Source organism: Xiphophorus couchianus, chromosome 9 (genome assembly GCF_001444195.1).
Source record: "Xiphophorus couchianus chromosome 9, X_couchianus-1.0, whole genome shotgun sequence".
In the NCBI taxonomy this organism is placed as follows: Eukaryota; Metazoa; Chordata; class Actinopteri; order Cyprinodontiformes; family Poeciliidae; genus Xiphophorus; species Xiphophorus couchianus.
The window spans coordinates 2,132,322-2,147,098 of NC_040236.1; the positions used below are offsets into that span (position 1 = coordinate 2,132,322).

At 39.4% G+C, this 14,777-nt stretch overlaps 1 protein-coding gene across 1 annotated transcript; it reads right to left on the reverse strand.

The window, feature by feature from the left end:
* Positions 1-1,022: 1,022 nt before the first annotated feature.
* On the reverse strand, positions 1,023-14,776 carry lipf (lipase, gastric). Its single transcript, XM_028027135.1, has 11 exons — positions 14,623-14,776; positions 12,887-13,015; positions 9,281-9,392; positions 8,981-9,179; positions 8,328-8,437; positions 8,106-8,242; positions 7,585-7,731; positions 7,097-7,168; positions 6,774-6,842; positions 4,230-4,340; positions 1,023-2,385 (listed from the first exon to the last, which is right to left on the reverse strand). The coding sequence occupies exons 2-11, from the start codon at positions 13,010-13,012 to the stop codon at positions 2,263-2,265; spliced, it is 1,206 nt and encodes a 401-aa protein (XP_027882936.1). The 5' UTR covers positions 13,013-13,015; positions 14,623-14,776; the 3' UTR covers positions 1,023-2,262.
* Position 14,777: the final 1 nt, after the last annotated feature.

Here is a 14,777-nt window from a genome sequence, read left to right on the forward strand (position 1 = left end):
GTCATGATGTGTACTAGTGGACCCAAAAACAGCAAGTAAGACTTAAACTTCTGTGTGTATTTAGTGAAGCAAAATGAAAACAAGGAACCAACTTACAAAAAATCCAAAGAACCAAGAAAATCCAAAAACAGGGCAAAACAGAAGACAGGAGGAGGTCCAAGTGAACCAGGGAATAGTGATGTGATGAACTGGGAACTACTGACAGAAACTGAGAGGCTTAATACAGGGAGGTTGAGTGTGAGAACAAAAGACCAGGATTGATGAGCTAAATGAAAAGTAGAGCAGGACTCAGCTGAGGGTAGAGGAAGAGGAACAAATAATCAAGAAGAGTAAAACAAAAGGGTGAACTAAGAAATAACTGATTAATAAAAAGAGGAACAGCAAAAACATAGAACACAAAACCAAACCCAAAAACCCAGAGTCTTGACAACAACTGATGAGTGTTTTTCCAACAAGTCGCCAAAGAGGAGAAATATTAAACAAATTTTTACCTTATGCATCATACAGAAAATGCATTTTTGTGTGGTGCTGAATGACTACTAATAGATCAAATACAGCAAGAAAGAAGATTACTTTAGGATACCAGAGGATCACCAGTAACTATGCCTCTCATCTGTGTGCCCACCCCTCAAATCTACATCCACCATATATATCCCATGAAAGGATTCCAGATGTTTCGAAATTCTGACAGTTTCCCTTTTATAATGTAAGTAATTTTTTTCCATTGTGGATACTTCATTGATCCAGTTAATACATTTTGGTGAAAATATGACTTTGAAAAAAAAACACATTTTTTTTCTATGACAGGCTAAATAAACCAAATAATTACTGTTATTTTTTCACAGAGTAACTTTATAAACAGTTCCCCATAATTCAGCTCTTTAATGGCTGTTGAATAACAGAGACTAAGTGGTCGGTTTATTGCTAATTACAATTAACAGTAGTCAAGAATAAAGAAATCTGCAAAACCACACTGATTCATTATTTACTGCGCAACACTTGTCCAAAATAAATACAAGATGTACCATGAAACAGTGATAAGTTTTATTTCAAAGTTTATCACAAGCATCATGATTTTTGCTGTTTTTGAGAAGATTACAGTACAACATAGCTCTGTAGTTCACAGTGTGAAATCTTAAGTTGCATGTCGGAAATTAAAACAGAAAATCAGAGCTAAAGCTGCAGGGTCTATAGCTAGAGATCATGAACCTCTCAGTTTCACTTCAGTGTTTTTAAACTTAGCAAATCCACAACCAGGATATGTTAAATGTTATGTTAATGGATCACTCTGATTATAAAGCAGTTCAGCTTTTGTCCTCAGCTTTTCTGAAGAAACCTGAGGACAAATTTTAGTAAATTTCCAAAGTTTGAATAAATGTGTGTCAGGTTCTGTCTGGATCAAAAGGCTGGTCAGAACCAGCAGACATGTCAAACAGAACCTCTAAAGTTCAGAACTTTACCTACATATTCAGGGCTGCTCATAAATCAGATTTGATTATGGTTCTGAGCTGAATTCTGAAATAAATCATTCAGATTTGGATCACTGAACACCTTCATTTTATGCTGTATTCAAGTTTCACTAGAACCAAAGTAGGGAGCTCAGATTCATTTAATCAGATTCTGTTTAGATTGAACCCAAGTTCAACGATAAATTCAAAGTTTAAAGCTTTTCTTTCTGGTAAGGTTTGTGTCTGAGAAACATTGGAAATCTAGGTAATCTAGGTGATGTTCTAACATTTAAAGATCGTTTTGTGATAATTTGGCATGTTGAAATTAACCCCAAAACTGATCTGTCTTTAATCAGCTAACTGCTAGTTGAATACAAGAAGTTCAGTTTGGACTTTTATGATACCTAAACAGAGCTAGGAGCTAGAAAATGGATGGATGGGTGGGTGGATGGATGGATGGATGGATGTATGGATGGATGGATGGATGGGTTTTGTGTAACTGATCATTTACCAGAAAACTAAACTCTGCTTGTTGTTCTGTGATTCTAGAGCCATGAACCTAGTCCCACTTCAGAGACTAAAGAACATTTGATATCTACAGTATGTGTTGGAAGAACTGTAGACACAAGTTAAAACATATCTGAACTGAAATTGAGACAATGTACTGCTGTTTTTTTTAAAGTCTACTCATTCCTCTCTAAAAACAACATTAAAAACACATTCCTGATTAAACCTAAACATGGCTGCTGGACCATCATTCCACACATCCTGAACTTGGGTGGTCCCCAAGAGGAATGATGTGTCCTTTGCGTCACTAGCGATGTTCCTGCAGAAGCTTCAAAATGGAGGGAAACATAATTTGAGGTGCATCCAGCCCCCAGATGAAATCCAGATGTTCCCAGTGTTCGATGTGCTGATGGTAGACTAGGTTGGACACCTGCAGTGAGATAAAGTTTTACTCATCTCTGCCAACAAAAAACCTGCAGGAGAAGGTCATTTAAAATTTGAGAAAAGCTTGAAGAACACCACATCAAATTGGCCCAACTAACTCTAAATAAAGATACACCTAAGACCTTTACAGTGAATGACTAGTGGACAAATCAAGGGCTTTTACGGTAAACAAATCTGTGACTTTAATTCAGTCTTTCTCAAGCTCCATAGTCCTAGGGAACCCATTATAACTGCTTGAGGTTCTAGATATTATTAACTTATGTTATTTTATTGTATGATGCCAATGTGTTTCATAATTTAAGCATGGAGTTAGCATGTTCTCCCTGTACATGGTGGGTTCTCTCCGGGTACTCCGGCTTCCTCCCACAGTCCAAAAACTTGACCGTCAGGTTGATTGATCTCTCTAAATTCTCCTTCGGTGTGAGTCTGTGCATGGTTGTTTGTCCTGTCTGTCTCTGTGTTGCGTAGTGATGGACTGGAGACCTGTCCAGGGTCTATCCCACCTCTCGCCCATTGACAGCTGGAGATAGGCACCAGCACCCCTCCTGAACCCGATGGGATAAAGGTGTAAGAAAATTGATGGGTGGATGGGTTTTGGGCATTTAATTTTACATGAGGCCCCAGGGGTCTCGTATATATAACATTGCATAGGATTTATACTAAAAGTGGTATGTACACCCAAAAGTTGAAAATAGTGCATGCCAAAAAAATCTCAACTTATTAAACTATATGAACAAAAAGCAGCTTTCCTTTTATAAATCACAGATGCATGCCAATGTTTGTATATATGGTTCCACCACATGTTCTGTCCTCTACATGCCCACATTCAACAATAAATGATCAATTCAAAGTATCTGGTATGTTTAAATGAGCCAGCTGATCAATGTTATACACAGCAGTGGCTTTGTGATTAGTGTCACATTGTATGTGTTAGTCTTTGATACACATAACCTTAGTGATCGTCAAGAATGTGATGGTGAGAGAACTTTGATGAAATTTTGTGCATACATTGATTTAAGATTTCAGTTGTTTTATTTGAAAGATCCTTATGTATAGTAGCTACGGCTCACCAGTAGAAACATAAATCTAACATTTCAGGAAACTGAAATGTTAGATTGTTTTGAAGAGGAAGCAGATCATGTACTTTGTGCTGTGGCTAAATAAAAAAGGAGAGTGTTCCGCCCTTGTGTCCTTGAAATGCACTTTCATGTTGAAGGGTTTGAGTATGCAGTGTGTCCCAGTTCTTCCTCATCTGTCTGATTGGTCAGATGTTTCTTGAGGTGCAAAATGAGGAAATACAGTCAGACAGAAATGTTGATATATCTCTTCAGCTACTCCGCTTCCGTTATCTGGTTTTTGTAACTGTATGAGACATGGATACTTCTGAGGAACATTTATCAGACGCAATGATGAACTATGTACATTTATACAATTCTCCTATAAATAACTACTATAAAAATAAGACTGGTGAATCGTTAAAAAATCCTGGACGAAAACTATAACGTTATTGTTCATGGAGGATGAGGAAAAGCGTGGCGCTCTCTATGTGACTGTTTTGTAAAAGCAAAACAGGATGCACAAGGGTGCATACTACCCTGTGTGACTACCCACAGAGTAGTAGAGTGACGTATACAAAAGCAGGAGGGTGTCCCCCAGTTGGTCTGTGCCGTTGTGTATGTGCGGATACAAACAATTCGCAACCACATTGCTGTGTGTCAACTGTGTTGCTTCGGATGAAATGTGTCGGGGCCTTTATGTTCACTTCGACTGAGCATACACTTCATGAAGGGTGTAATTCGAGCATTGGGACCAGCCCTTGACGTGACTGACCTGAGTAAGAAGAGCAGCCACATCTTTTGGGTCTGCCAAAGTATCATGTCCTCCAGAAAACAGGGCAGTGGGAACCTTCATGTCCTTGACACGGAACTCAGGAGGAGTTGACTGCAGAGAGGGAAAAGTGGAGGTCATGGGAAAGACAAATGCGACATTTATAACATTAAAGACCTAAGCACAACTTCTGTGATCACACTAAACATAGAAATATGAGCAGACAATAGAATGAAGTGGGTATAATTTTCATTTTTTACCTTGGCCTTCCTGAGGCAGTATAACTGAGCGGTACTTTTAAGTATCTGCACGGCACGTTGAATGTGGAGAGGTTCCTTGACCTCACTGCTGGGCATTCTGCAGGAGTTGGTGCAGGCGACTGGCTGCAGGAGTCACCGCTTTCAAGCTTGGCTTGCACTGGTGGACATGTTGGCAGGGATGGATTGGTGTCGGTGGGGTTTGGGATCCTGCATTTCTCCCTGTGCTCTGCTGGCCTAGGACTGCTGCTCCTGTGGTTCAGGAGCAGCACACTTAATCACGTTGCGTTGCTGATCTCTGCCTGCCTGGGGCTACTGTGACCTCTGGGAGACAAGGTTACAGGCCTGTTGCACTCGGCGTTGCGGAGTTTCCACCCTTTTCTCACCATTCTAACACCTGCACACTTCCGAGTGTCAAATTGGCACACACATCTATTCTACATTAAATCTTGTTCTTCATTAACTCTACAAAAGGCATTATTGCACTGCAAGATCACAGAATCAGTGACCCAGCTGCCATCGGTCCAGCCCTATTGTACTTCCTGTTTGAAGAGTTTCAGTCAGGTTACAGAGTTCATCATAGGACTGAAACAGCACTTGTGAAAGTTACAAATGATACTCTCTTGGCTTCAGATAATGGATTGTATGAGAGTCAGTTGGTGTAAATATTGTGTAAATAATTTAATTACATTTAGGTGTACACTATTAAGTAAACTGGCTAATTCAACTTTATAAAAAATGTTTATAGGTTGTTTTTAGATTGTTTTCCCCCCTCCATGTCAGGATGGGCGGCGCCCCTATGGATCAGCTGCCACTGCCCACATCGTTTTTAGGACACCACCTAGACAACCAGCAGTTAAATGACAACATGCGGCTAAACATGTCATCACTGGTCCAATCAGGTAGGAGACCAGAGAAAACTACTTAGTCCGATATTGTTTTGCCAAACTTACACACTGAAGCAACACTAACTTCAGTGACCTCCAATTGGCATAACAGGGTGTCATTACCACTGGCACCTTACCCCTAACCAGCAGTTTTAGGTAGGTAGGATATGATGTCGCCCGTTCTTGCCCCTGGAAAATATTTGAGTAAGGTCACTGGTGTCTCTAATGTTTCTGGCTATGGAGATGTCAATTACCAGAGTTGGCTTCTCAGCGGGTGTGTTGCTGAGAGGGGAAAATCTGTCAGAAACGTGGATGGGTTGGTGGTTCCTATACACCAACACCCAGGACAGTAAGCTTAAACCCTACAGGATTCCACCCTATAAATGGTATTCACCCTATAAATGGCTGCTTGATTAGCAGCAAGCCCATTTAATGGTTCTGATCCTAAGAGCTCACTATTTTATTTTCAATCATTTTTACAAATTTCTTCCCCTGTATATCTGAGAAAATGTCAAAAATATTCTAAGAGTGAAAAACAACTCTTTTCATTTTTTTCACCCAAATATTGTTCAGCTGTCTCACTGCTTTACATGTATGGTTATGTTCTTGCCAGTGTTGTGTCTGACATGCTTTGGAACAATACATGGCAGCTGAGCAACCTGAACACCTCTGAAGTGGAGCGTCAACTGATTATTCCTGGTGGCAATAATGGCAGCTTCAAAACTCCTGGTCCCGTGGCAGTGGACCTCCGATGTTTTCCAGCACCTGATGTGGAGCGCTGCATCCTTTGGAGATGTGACCTGGCTGGCCACATTTGAAGCAATGGGTCAGTCGTCTGCCTTTCCGTTGTCCTGGCAGGTTCTGTAGTCCCTCTTTCTTTGGGTATTGCCAGCGTCCGATGTCCTCTTTGCAGTCTGCCATTTACTAGATTTCAGGGAAGTGATGAACATCTGCTTTCCATCTGCAGCCTCATTCCATCTGCAGCCTCATTTCTCAGTTCGTTCACCAAGGATTGCATTTCAAGCTGTCATCTTGTCTTCCTAGGTCTGGGATCAGCTGTGTGGCAGTGATCTTTGTTGTTTTGGGGTTGGTTCTCTTTAGATTATTTAGTTGCTGTATCTTGAGGTTTGAAGCTTCATTAAGTTTCTCAATCAGCATTTCATCAGTCACATCTGGGTTGTCAAGTAGCGTCTCGATCTGAAATTTGATATCATTTTGCAGTCCTGTACCCACCAATCTTAAAAACGTCCTGGACTTTGAACACCTGGATTCTCTGGGACTCTGGTAGAACCCTGGTGCTACCAGGACTGTGTTTGACCCTGTTTATACCGGGAGTCTGTAAGTCCTCAATTTCCGTGGACTCGGATGTTTCCTGGTCTTTATGGTTCCAGTTTCAGACTCACCTGGTTGTAATGCCTCATGTTTCCTTCTGGTCCAAAGTCAAATGCCATCAGCTTTCCCCCATGGACTGCCTGTAATCAGTGGAGAAACATTGTAAAAAAAAACGTTTTCAGAGAAGCCAAATATATAATATTCTTGCCAGTGTTGTATCTGACATGCTTTGGACACAAGCATGTCAGTGTTTAAATAAAATCATTGATGTACTGTAGTTCTGGTTCACACAATGGAGCAACCAAGTTCACTGTTATTTTCACACTTTTAATGTCTGTGGATTTTAAAGGTGCTTAATGGGGGAACGTTAAGTGTAGTCATATTGCTCAGGTACCTGCGCCCAGTGGATCATGTTCTGGACAGAGGTCCCAGCAGGACAGTGAGTTGTGTAGACTGGAGTCCGAGTCTGGAACACATCACAAAGTCTTCCTCAGTAAGACTTTCTGATGTCTTGGTGACATCAGAAAGTCTTGATCTATGATTAGCTATGATACTAGCTATAATTACATAGCTAGATTAGCTAGTAATCTAGCTATGATCAGCTAGATCATACCAGTTTGTAGTAATCTAGCTATGATCAGCTAGATTACTACAAACTGGTAAACTAGCTGATCATACTGCTGATATCACAGCAGTATTATTGATAAAACCAAATTCATCCAATAAAATGTATCTTCTAACAGATGAACATGTTTTCCACAGTAAAGGTTTCCCAATGTAAATCTATCACTCACAGGAACATCTGACTGAGCTTCAATCTTTATGTAAATAAAATAGAACAAAGTTCTGCTATTCAGGCTTTTCAGGGTCAGAGGTACCGACCATGTTAAGGTTTTTCTCGTCAAAACCGCAGAGGATGAAGAAGAGATTTCCACACAGCTCGCTCAGCAATGTCTTTGCACACACATGTTCAGCCAACCATTTGATGTACTGGTTCTGTGGCAGGAAGTCCCGCTTCCCAAACAAGTTCTGCAGGGTGCATCAATGAGCATGTCATTAATAGGACACAAGAAAATGCAGGTCTACTAATAATTCAAAGTGAATTAGAATTTTTGAATAGATAATAAATAATATAATGAATATTTTAATGTAAGAACAAACAAATCATGTTGTTGGTCCTTTTTAAAAAAGCTACAATTTGTGGAATCTCTGTTTCTCAGCGAACAGAGAAATTCACTGCTCCTCCCCACCAGCCAAATAATATTTTGCATGATCTATTAATTTTGCATTGTTTAATCATTGTTTTTATTTCCACCAACAACTGAACCAGCAAAACCTTGTCAGTTTTTGTCACCTGTCCTGTGCTTCCTAAACAGGTGCTGTTACCAGGAACTAATTCTTACCCAGATCAGAAAATCTGGTAGGACAGACAGTTTGGTCATGGGGCTGCCAGTAAAAGCCACAGTCGCAACAGGAGCCAGTCCAAAGAACAGGCGAATCTTACTGGCAAGCTCTGGCAGAGTGGAGAATGCTATGAATGCTGTAAGATAAGACAGAAGTTATCATGTACAGGAAGTTAGTGTTTTACAGCAGACAAGAAATAAGTGTAAGACTTGATCGGGTACCAATGGTTGTTCCCTGGGAGTGTCCAATGTAGAAGATTTGTTCCTGACCAGTAGCCTTCAGAATGTGGTTGATAACTGCTGGAAGATCTTTCAGAGCCATTTCATCATAGCTGTTGACATACAGAATAGTAGAAGACAACATGTCTTAGAACTATCTGATTCATTTTATTTCAAAGATGGAGAGTCAGAACCAGAAAAACACATCATGACTCAGAAAACACTTAATTTAGAAAAAACAGTTCAAGTTAGTCAAATTGGTCAGAACCAACTATTTCAGGCCAATTTGATCCAAAATGATTTTTCAGAGGCCTGTTCTCCAGGAAAACCTCATCCAAAATAATCTATTTGAGAACCATGTTCCAGACCAGTGTGATGCAGAGTCACCTGATGTAAAACCTGACTGTGATAGTCTGCAGGTTTGATTCTATAAGAGGATCTAGCTGTAAGAAATAATCTGAACTGATCCAAAAATGTCTGATCCAGAAAAATCTGCAGGAGAAGTCTGGTAAGGTTTTTTCTAGAAGTTAATTCAGAATTTTTCTGCAGTCTAAATGACTAGATGTTTCTAGGACTGGTTTCTACATGTTTGAAATCTAAGTATATTTTGGAAACTGATGTTTGGACAAGAATGTATATCAGCTTCAAGTTCACACCTGAACCTCCAGAAGTCCTCAAGATCTGGGCTCAGAGTTTGATGTTTCCTGGACCAGGTGTTCCCTCGGCTGTTCCCAATCCACACATCATAGCCGGCATCTGCTAGTACATAACCCAGACTGGAGTTGGGAAGGTTGGTGATCCAATTGCTGCCGGCAGCCAGAAGTCCATGCTGAAGGAAGATTGCTGACCTTGGACCTACAGGATTGAAACCAGGACTAGTTGAAGCCAGGGAAGGAAGAACATCCTATTGCCTGTCAGTGTGTAAAGAGAAACTTTAAATAGAATTGGAATCTGACCTGCTGTATGTTTGAGTCCATGGGGGATCCTATTGACAGTCAGAATGTAGCCGTCCTCTGTCAAAACCTCATGCTCCTCTGAAGGGTAACCCCACCTTTGAATGATCTCTGTCTGAGTGACAGAGGTACAGAAACTCAACATCCAACACAAAAGTAACCTAAAACATTCAAATTAAAAGCAAAGGGACAATAACTAGCTGTGTTTTATTTTATTTTGTTCAATTTTAACAACACAGCACTGCCCAAAAAAGAAAAAACTGCTCATGACCAGAGATTTCATTCACAAAAGAGTGCATGTACATCTACTTCTTAAACACTCTGGTTGTTAAGGGGGTTGGTGCATTGATTTAATTGACTGGAACATTTTGCACAAGCCATGTGCAGATATAAAAACACTGCTCACATTGAGATAGGATGAACAATAAATCACTTACCTTCTACAGACTTAAATAAAAACTTGGGAAACACAATGGAACAACTATTAATTTAAAGTAAATAAAAACTTAATAACAATACAGAAAACATTGTTTAAAAGTAAAGACAGGATTACCGAAGATGAAATGTTATCCCAGAAAATTAGTTGATCAAGATTTTGAGCAAGCTGAGGGTTACGGTGAGGATGTATCATGTCAGGAAAAAGACGTAGAAGCTATAGTATCATCAGAACAAAAAACAAGGCATGTTGCTAGGCCTGCTGACTATCCCTCTGTCCAGACAAATGAGTGATCAATATGATCAGCTTAAAAGTAAAGGTCTCATTGTCTCCATCAGATCAAGAGTCTGTCACTATTACCAACCAGTGGGCTGATGGAAAGATAGAGTTAATACTTTTAGGTATTAACCGAAGAACTATCCAGTTTTTATCACTGTAGAAAAATTATGAGCACAGAAGATCCCAAGCACACAATGAACCAATTAAGATTTTTCATACAGCAAAGAAAGGCATTCTTTGCTTTTTATGAGTGCAACCAGTCAGGACTGTGCATTTGAGTCTACTGTCAGGATATTCAGAACAGAATGCTATGTAAAATAAAAAACATTTATTGACTGAGAATCTGATAGCAGCAAACTAATATGTTTCATACAATGCCAATTCCAATAAAGTTGGGAGGTTGTGTAAAACATAAATAAAAAAATAATACAAGGATTTGCAAATCCTTTGTAGCCTACATTAATTTGAATACACTACATAGACAAGACATTTAATGTTCAAAGAGATAAACTTTATAGTGTTTCTGCAAATATTCACTCATTTTGAATTTGATACCTGTAGCATATTAAAAACAGCTGGGACAGGGGCAGCATAAGACTGGGAAAGTTGAGGAATGCTAAAAAAAAAACAAACATTTTTCTACAATATTTTACAAGTGAACAGGTTAATTGAAAACAGATGTCATGATTGAGTAAGAAGAGAATATTCCCAAAAGGCTCAGTTATTCACAAGCAAGAATGTGGTGAGCTTCACAACTGCATGAGCAAATAGTTCAACAGTAAAGGAAAAAAAATTGTCAATATACAATTGCAAAAAATGTAGGAATTTCATCATCAACAGGCCATAAACCTATACACTAATAAGCAATATTGTGAAAAGATTCTGAGAGTACAGGGAAATCTGTGAAAATAAGCGACAAAGCCAAAAACCGACACTGAATGTCCCTTGACCATCAATTCATTGCATTAAAAACCAACCATCAAGGGCGTGCTGTGGTGGCGGAGGAGTTAGCGCGACCCACATTCAGGCAAAACGTAGCCTTGACGCGGCTGTCGCAGGTTCGACTCCCGGACCCGACGACGTTTACCGCATGTCTCCCCTCTCTCCTGCCCCCTTTCCTGTCAGCCTACTTTGAAAAAAGGGACACTAGAGCCCACAAAAAGACCCCTTGTGGGGCGATTAAAAAAAACAAAAAAAAAACATCATTCTGTAATGGATATTACCACATTGGAACAAAGTTGTCACTACATCTACAAGTGTGAGTTAAAACTCTACCTTATGAAGTGAAGCTGTATATTAACATCCAGTTTCTCTGGGTAAAAGTTCATCTGAGATGGAGTGACACAAAGTGGAAAATGTCTTGTGGTCTGACAAATCCATATTTCAAATTGTTTTTGGAAATAATGTACATCAAAAGAGGAAAATGATTGACCGGATTGTTGACAGCGCAATGTTAAACAGCTAGCATCTGTGATAGTATGGGGTTGTATTAGTGCCCATGGCATCAGTAACTGACACATCTGTGAAGGCACCATTAATCTTGAAAGGTTTTGGCCCACAGTCTTCCATTGAATATGTGTGGCACATTATAAAATGCAAATTATAACATTGGAGAGCCCAGACTGTTGAGCAACTGAAGGTATAACCAAGCAAGAATGGAAAAGAATATTCAACAATTAGTGTCCTCAATTCCCAAGAGCTTGTTGAGTGTTGCTAAAAGGAAAGTTGATGTCATGTTTTGTTAGTTTGGACCCAGAACTAACAAATACTGTATATGTATATATAGTACGCTTCAGCTCTCTCCATAGATTTTCTATGGGATTTAGATCAGGAGGCTGGTTAGTCCATTCCATGACCTTGATATGCTTATTATGGAGCCACTCCTTTGTTTTCTTGGCTGTATGTTTTGGGTCGTTGTGCTGGAAGACCCATCCACGACCCATTTTCAGTGATCTGGCGGAGGCAAAAAGGTTGTCACCCAGGATTTTGCAATACATGGCCATATTCATCTTCCTGTCAATGCAGGGAAGTTGCCCTGTGCTCTCAGAAGAAAAACACCCCCAAAACATAACACTTCCACCACCATGCTTGACGGTGAGGATGGTGGTCATATTCTGTATTTTTCTTCCTCCAAACATGTCGAGTTGAGTTGTGGCCAAAGAGCTCAATCTTGGTCTCATCTGACCACAGCACCCTCTCCCAGTCTCTCAGAGTCACTAATATGTTCACCAGCAAACTTGAGGCGGCCCTGGATCTGAGCTTTCTTGAGCAGAGGAACCTTGCATGCACTCCAGGATTCTAAACTATTACATCTCAGTGTGTTACCAGCTCCTCCCATGTGGTTCTTGGCTGATTTTTTAACCTTTGTCATGATCAATGAGACTCCACGAGGTGATATCTTGCATGGAGCTCCAGGCCTAGTTCGATTGACAATAATGCAGTTATGGCGTACTTCTTCGAATAATTGCACCAACAGCTGTCACCTTCTCATCCAGTTTTTTACTTGTGGCTTTGTTACCCATTCCAGCCTTTGTAAGTCAAAAATGTTGTCCCTGATATTTTGGACAGCTCTTTAGTCTTGCCCATGGTGGAGATGTTGGACATCAATTCACATCGATTCTTACCAAATAAACAGACCGAACACATTAAAAAATCATGTTACCGGGTTGAAGTTAAAATTTTTATAGAAAGAAAATCATCCTTCAGAGCAGCTATTATGTAGGTTATTGTGAAAAAACTCCATCAGGTCATGTATATGAATTTATTAAATCCAAGCTTCCTGTTTGGGTGAGAAGAGTCTGGAGAGGAAAACTCAAGACGCACTTCCTGCTCTCTTGCAGTAAAAAGGAAGCACAGCACCTTCTGAGGCTAAGAAATACATAAGGTGCACTCACAATGTTCATATCCACTTCAGGGTCCAGCCTACAGTATGCTTCATCTGAGTGGCAGTGGCCACCAATGGTGCAGCTTCGGTGAATGAGAGTGGAGAGAAACAACAGGCACACCCAAATGCACAGCATGATCTGAAAAAGAGAGTTAAAAGTGCTGCATTCAGGGACCAAGACAAAAATCTGCTAAACCTGCCACCTGTTTTATGTCCTGTGTATATTGCTATTTTTCCTATCTCTTTGCTGTAAAGTCAAAGACACAACTCAGACACAACTCAAGCGATTGTTGCTATGTGCTTGTAAAAGTCGGGGTGAATGCTGAAAGTCATTGACTCGATGCAATCTGCTGGGTCTATTTAGACAGAAACATTTTAAACTACTTTAAGTGAGCATACTGCAGGGTTTCCCCAGCGTTTTTTAAAGTTGATGCATTGAACAGACCACTGGCACCTCTGCATGTTGGCCGTTTTCGTATGAGATCAAACACTTCAGAGTGTTTGATCTGAAGTTCACCTCGGCACGGATCGCTCATATTGGCTCACCTATATGGATATCTATATCGACCCCCTGTGAGGATGAGGATGTCTTTGTAGAATTCATCAAGGTAAGAATCAAGTTTAAATCCTCTGCGTTTGCTCTGCTCAGTCAGCCGCTGACCAGCAAGTTAGCAAGCCTAGCAAGTTTTCTGGGGGAAACCTTGTACTGTATTGTTTGATAACTAGGACCAATTCGAATGTATGAATGATTGAATTGAAATGTAAGATATCTGGAATTAATTACTTACTATTTGGAACATATTTCAGATATCAACAGTTAGATTATGACTAGTCATAAAGTAAGTTCAAGATATATAACTTTTTTCTGACTAGTTATAATTCTGATTAAAGATATCTTGTAAGATACCATAATTCAAGATGTCTTAAATATATTTATAGGTATATAGAAAAGATTAGTGCAAATTAATTTCTAGATACCTCGAAAGAAAATAAAAACTAGGCTTAATTGAATTAAAAAATATCTGGAAAATAATTTTGACTAGTTAGAATCTATTTTAAGATATCTCCAAATGAATTAGAGATATATTTAATAGATGGCTTTTCTATTTGAGATATCTTGAATTAACATTTTGGCTAGTCAGAATGACAGTGTGACAGTGACAGAATGACATTCAATTACACACACACACACACACACACACATATATATATATATATATATGTAATTGCGGATACAGAGTCCCGTTAAATGACAGATCGGTGACATTTTGAAATATTTTTGACAGGAAGTTTGACGCGTCAAAACGTAATTGAAGATATCTTGGATTATTATTCTTACTAGTCAGAATGTCAATGCAGTTATTAATGACCATTCCGGATAGTCAAAATGCAGTTTTGTCTAGTTAAAATGCATTTTTAGAATTCTAGAACGAAACCGAATTTATGTAAAAACGGCCTGCCATAGCCAACATGGTTCTGTTTCTGTCTGATTTTAGCCATGTTTAGAATCAAACTATACCAGATGTAAATATTTACAACACATCTATATAACATGTTTATGGCCTGTTTTCACTCCACTCCCCCTTTATAATTTAAGCCCGTTTTGAACAAGATTACGTTTTAATTCGCTTTTTAAAGATTTGCAGTTTGGCCTTTACAGATTTATTAACTTATAAAGTTATACATAGTTAGTACTAAATATTTGAAGCCTGTTACTTGTTTATTTAACTGTTTTAACTCGCTTACCGGTTCCGTTCCTTTACCACCCGGATACACTTGCTTTACTTAATTCTGTCAGGTAAGAAGCTGTCATAACTCAAATATTGTCCAATTGCACTCTGAACTCTGCTGGTCACACGACTTCGTGTCATAGACTTACTTCATGACACGCTTTCTCTGAT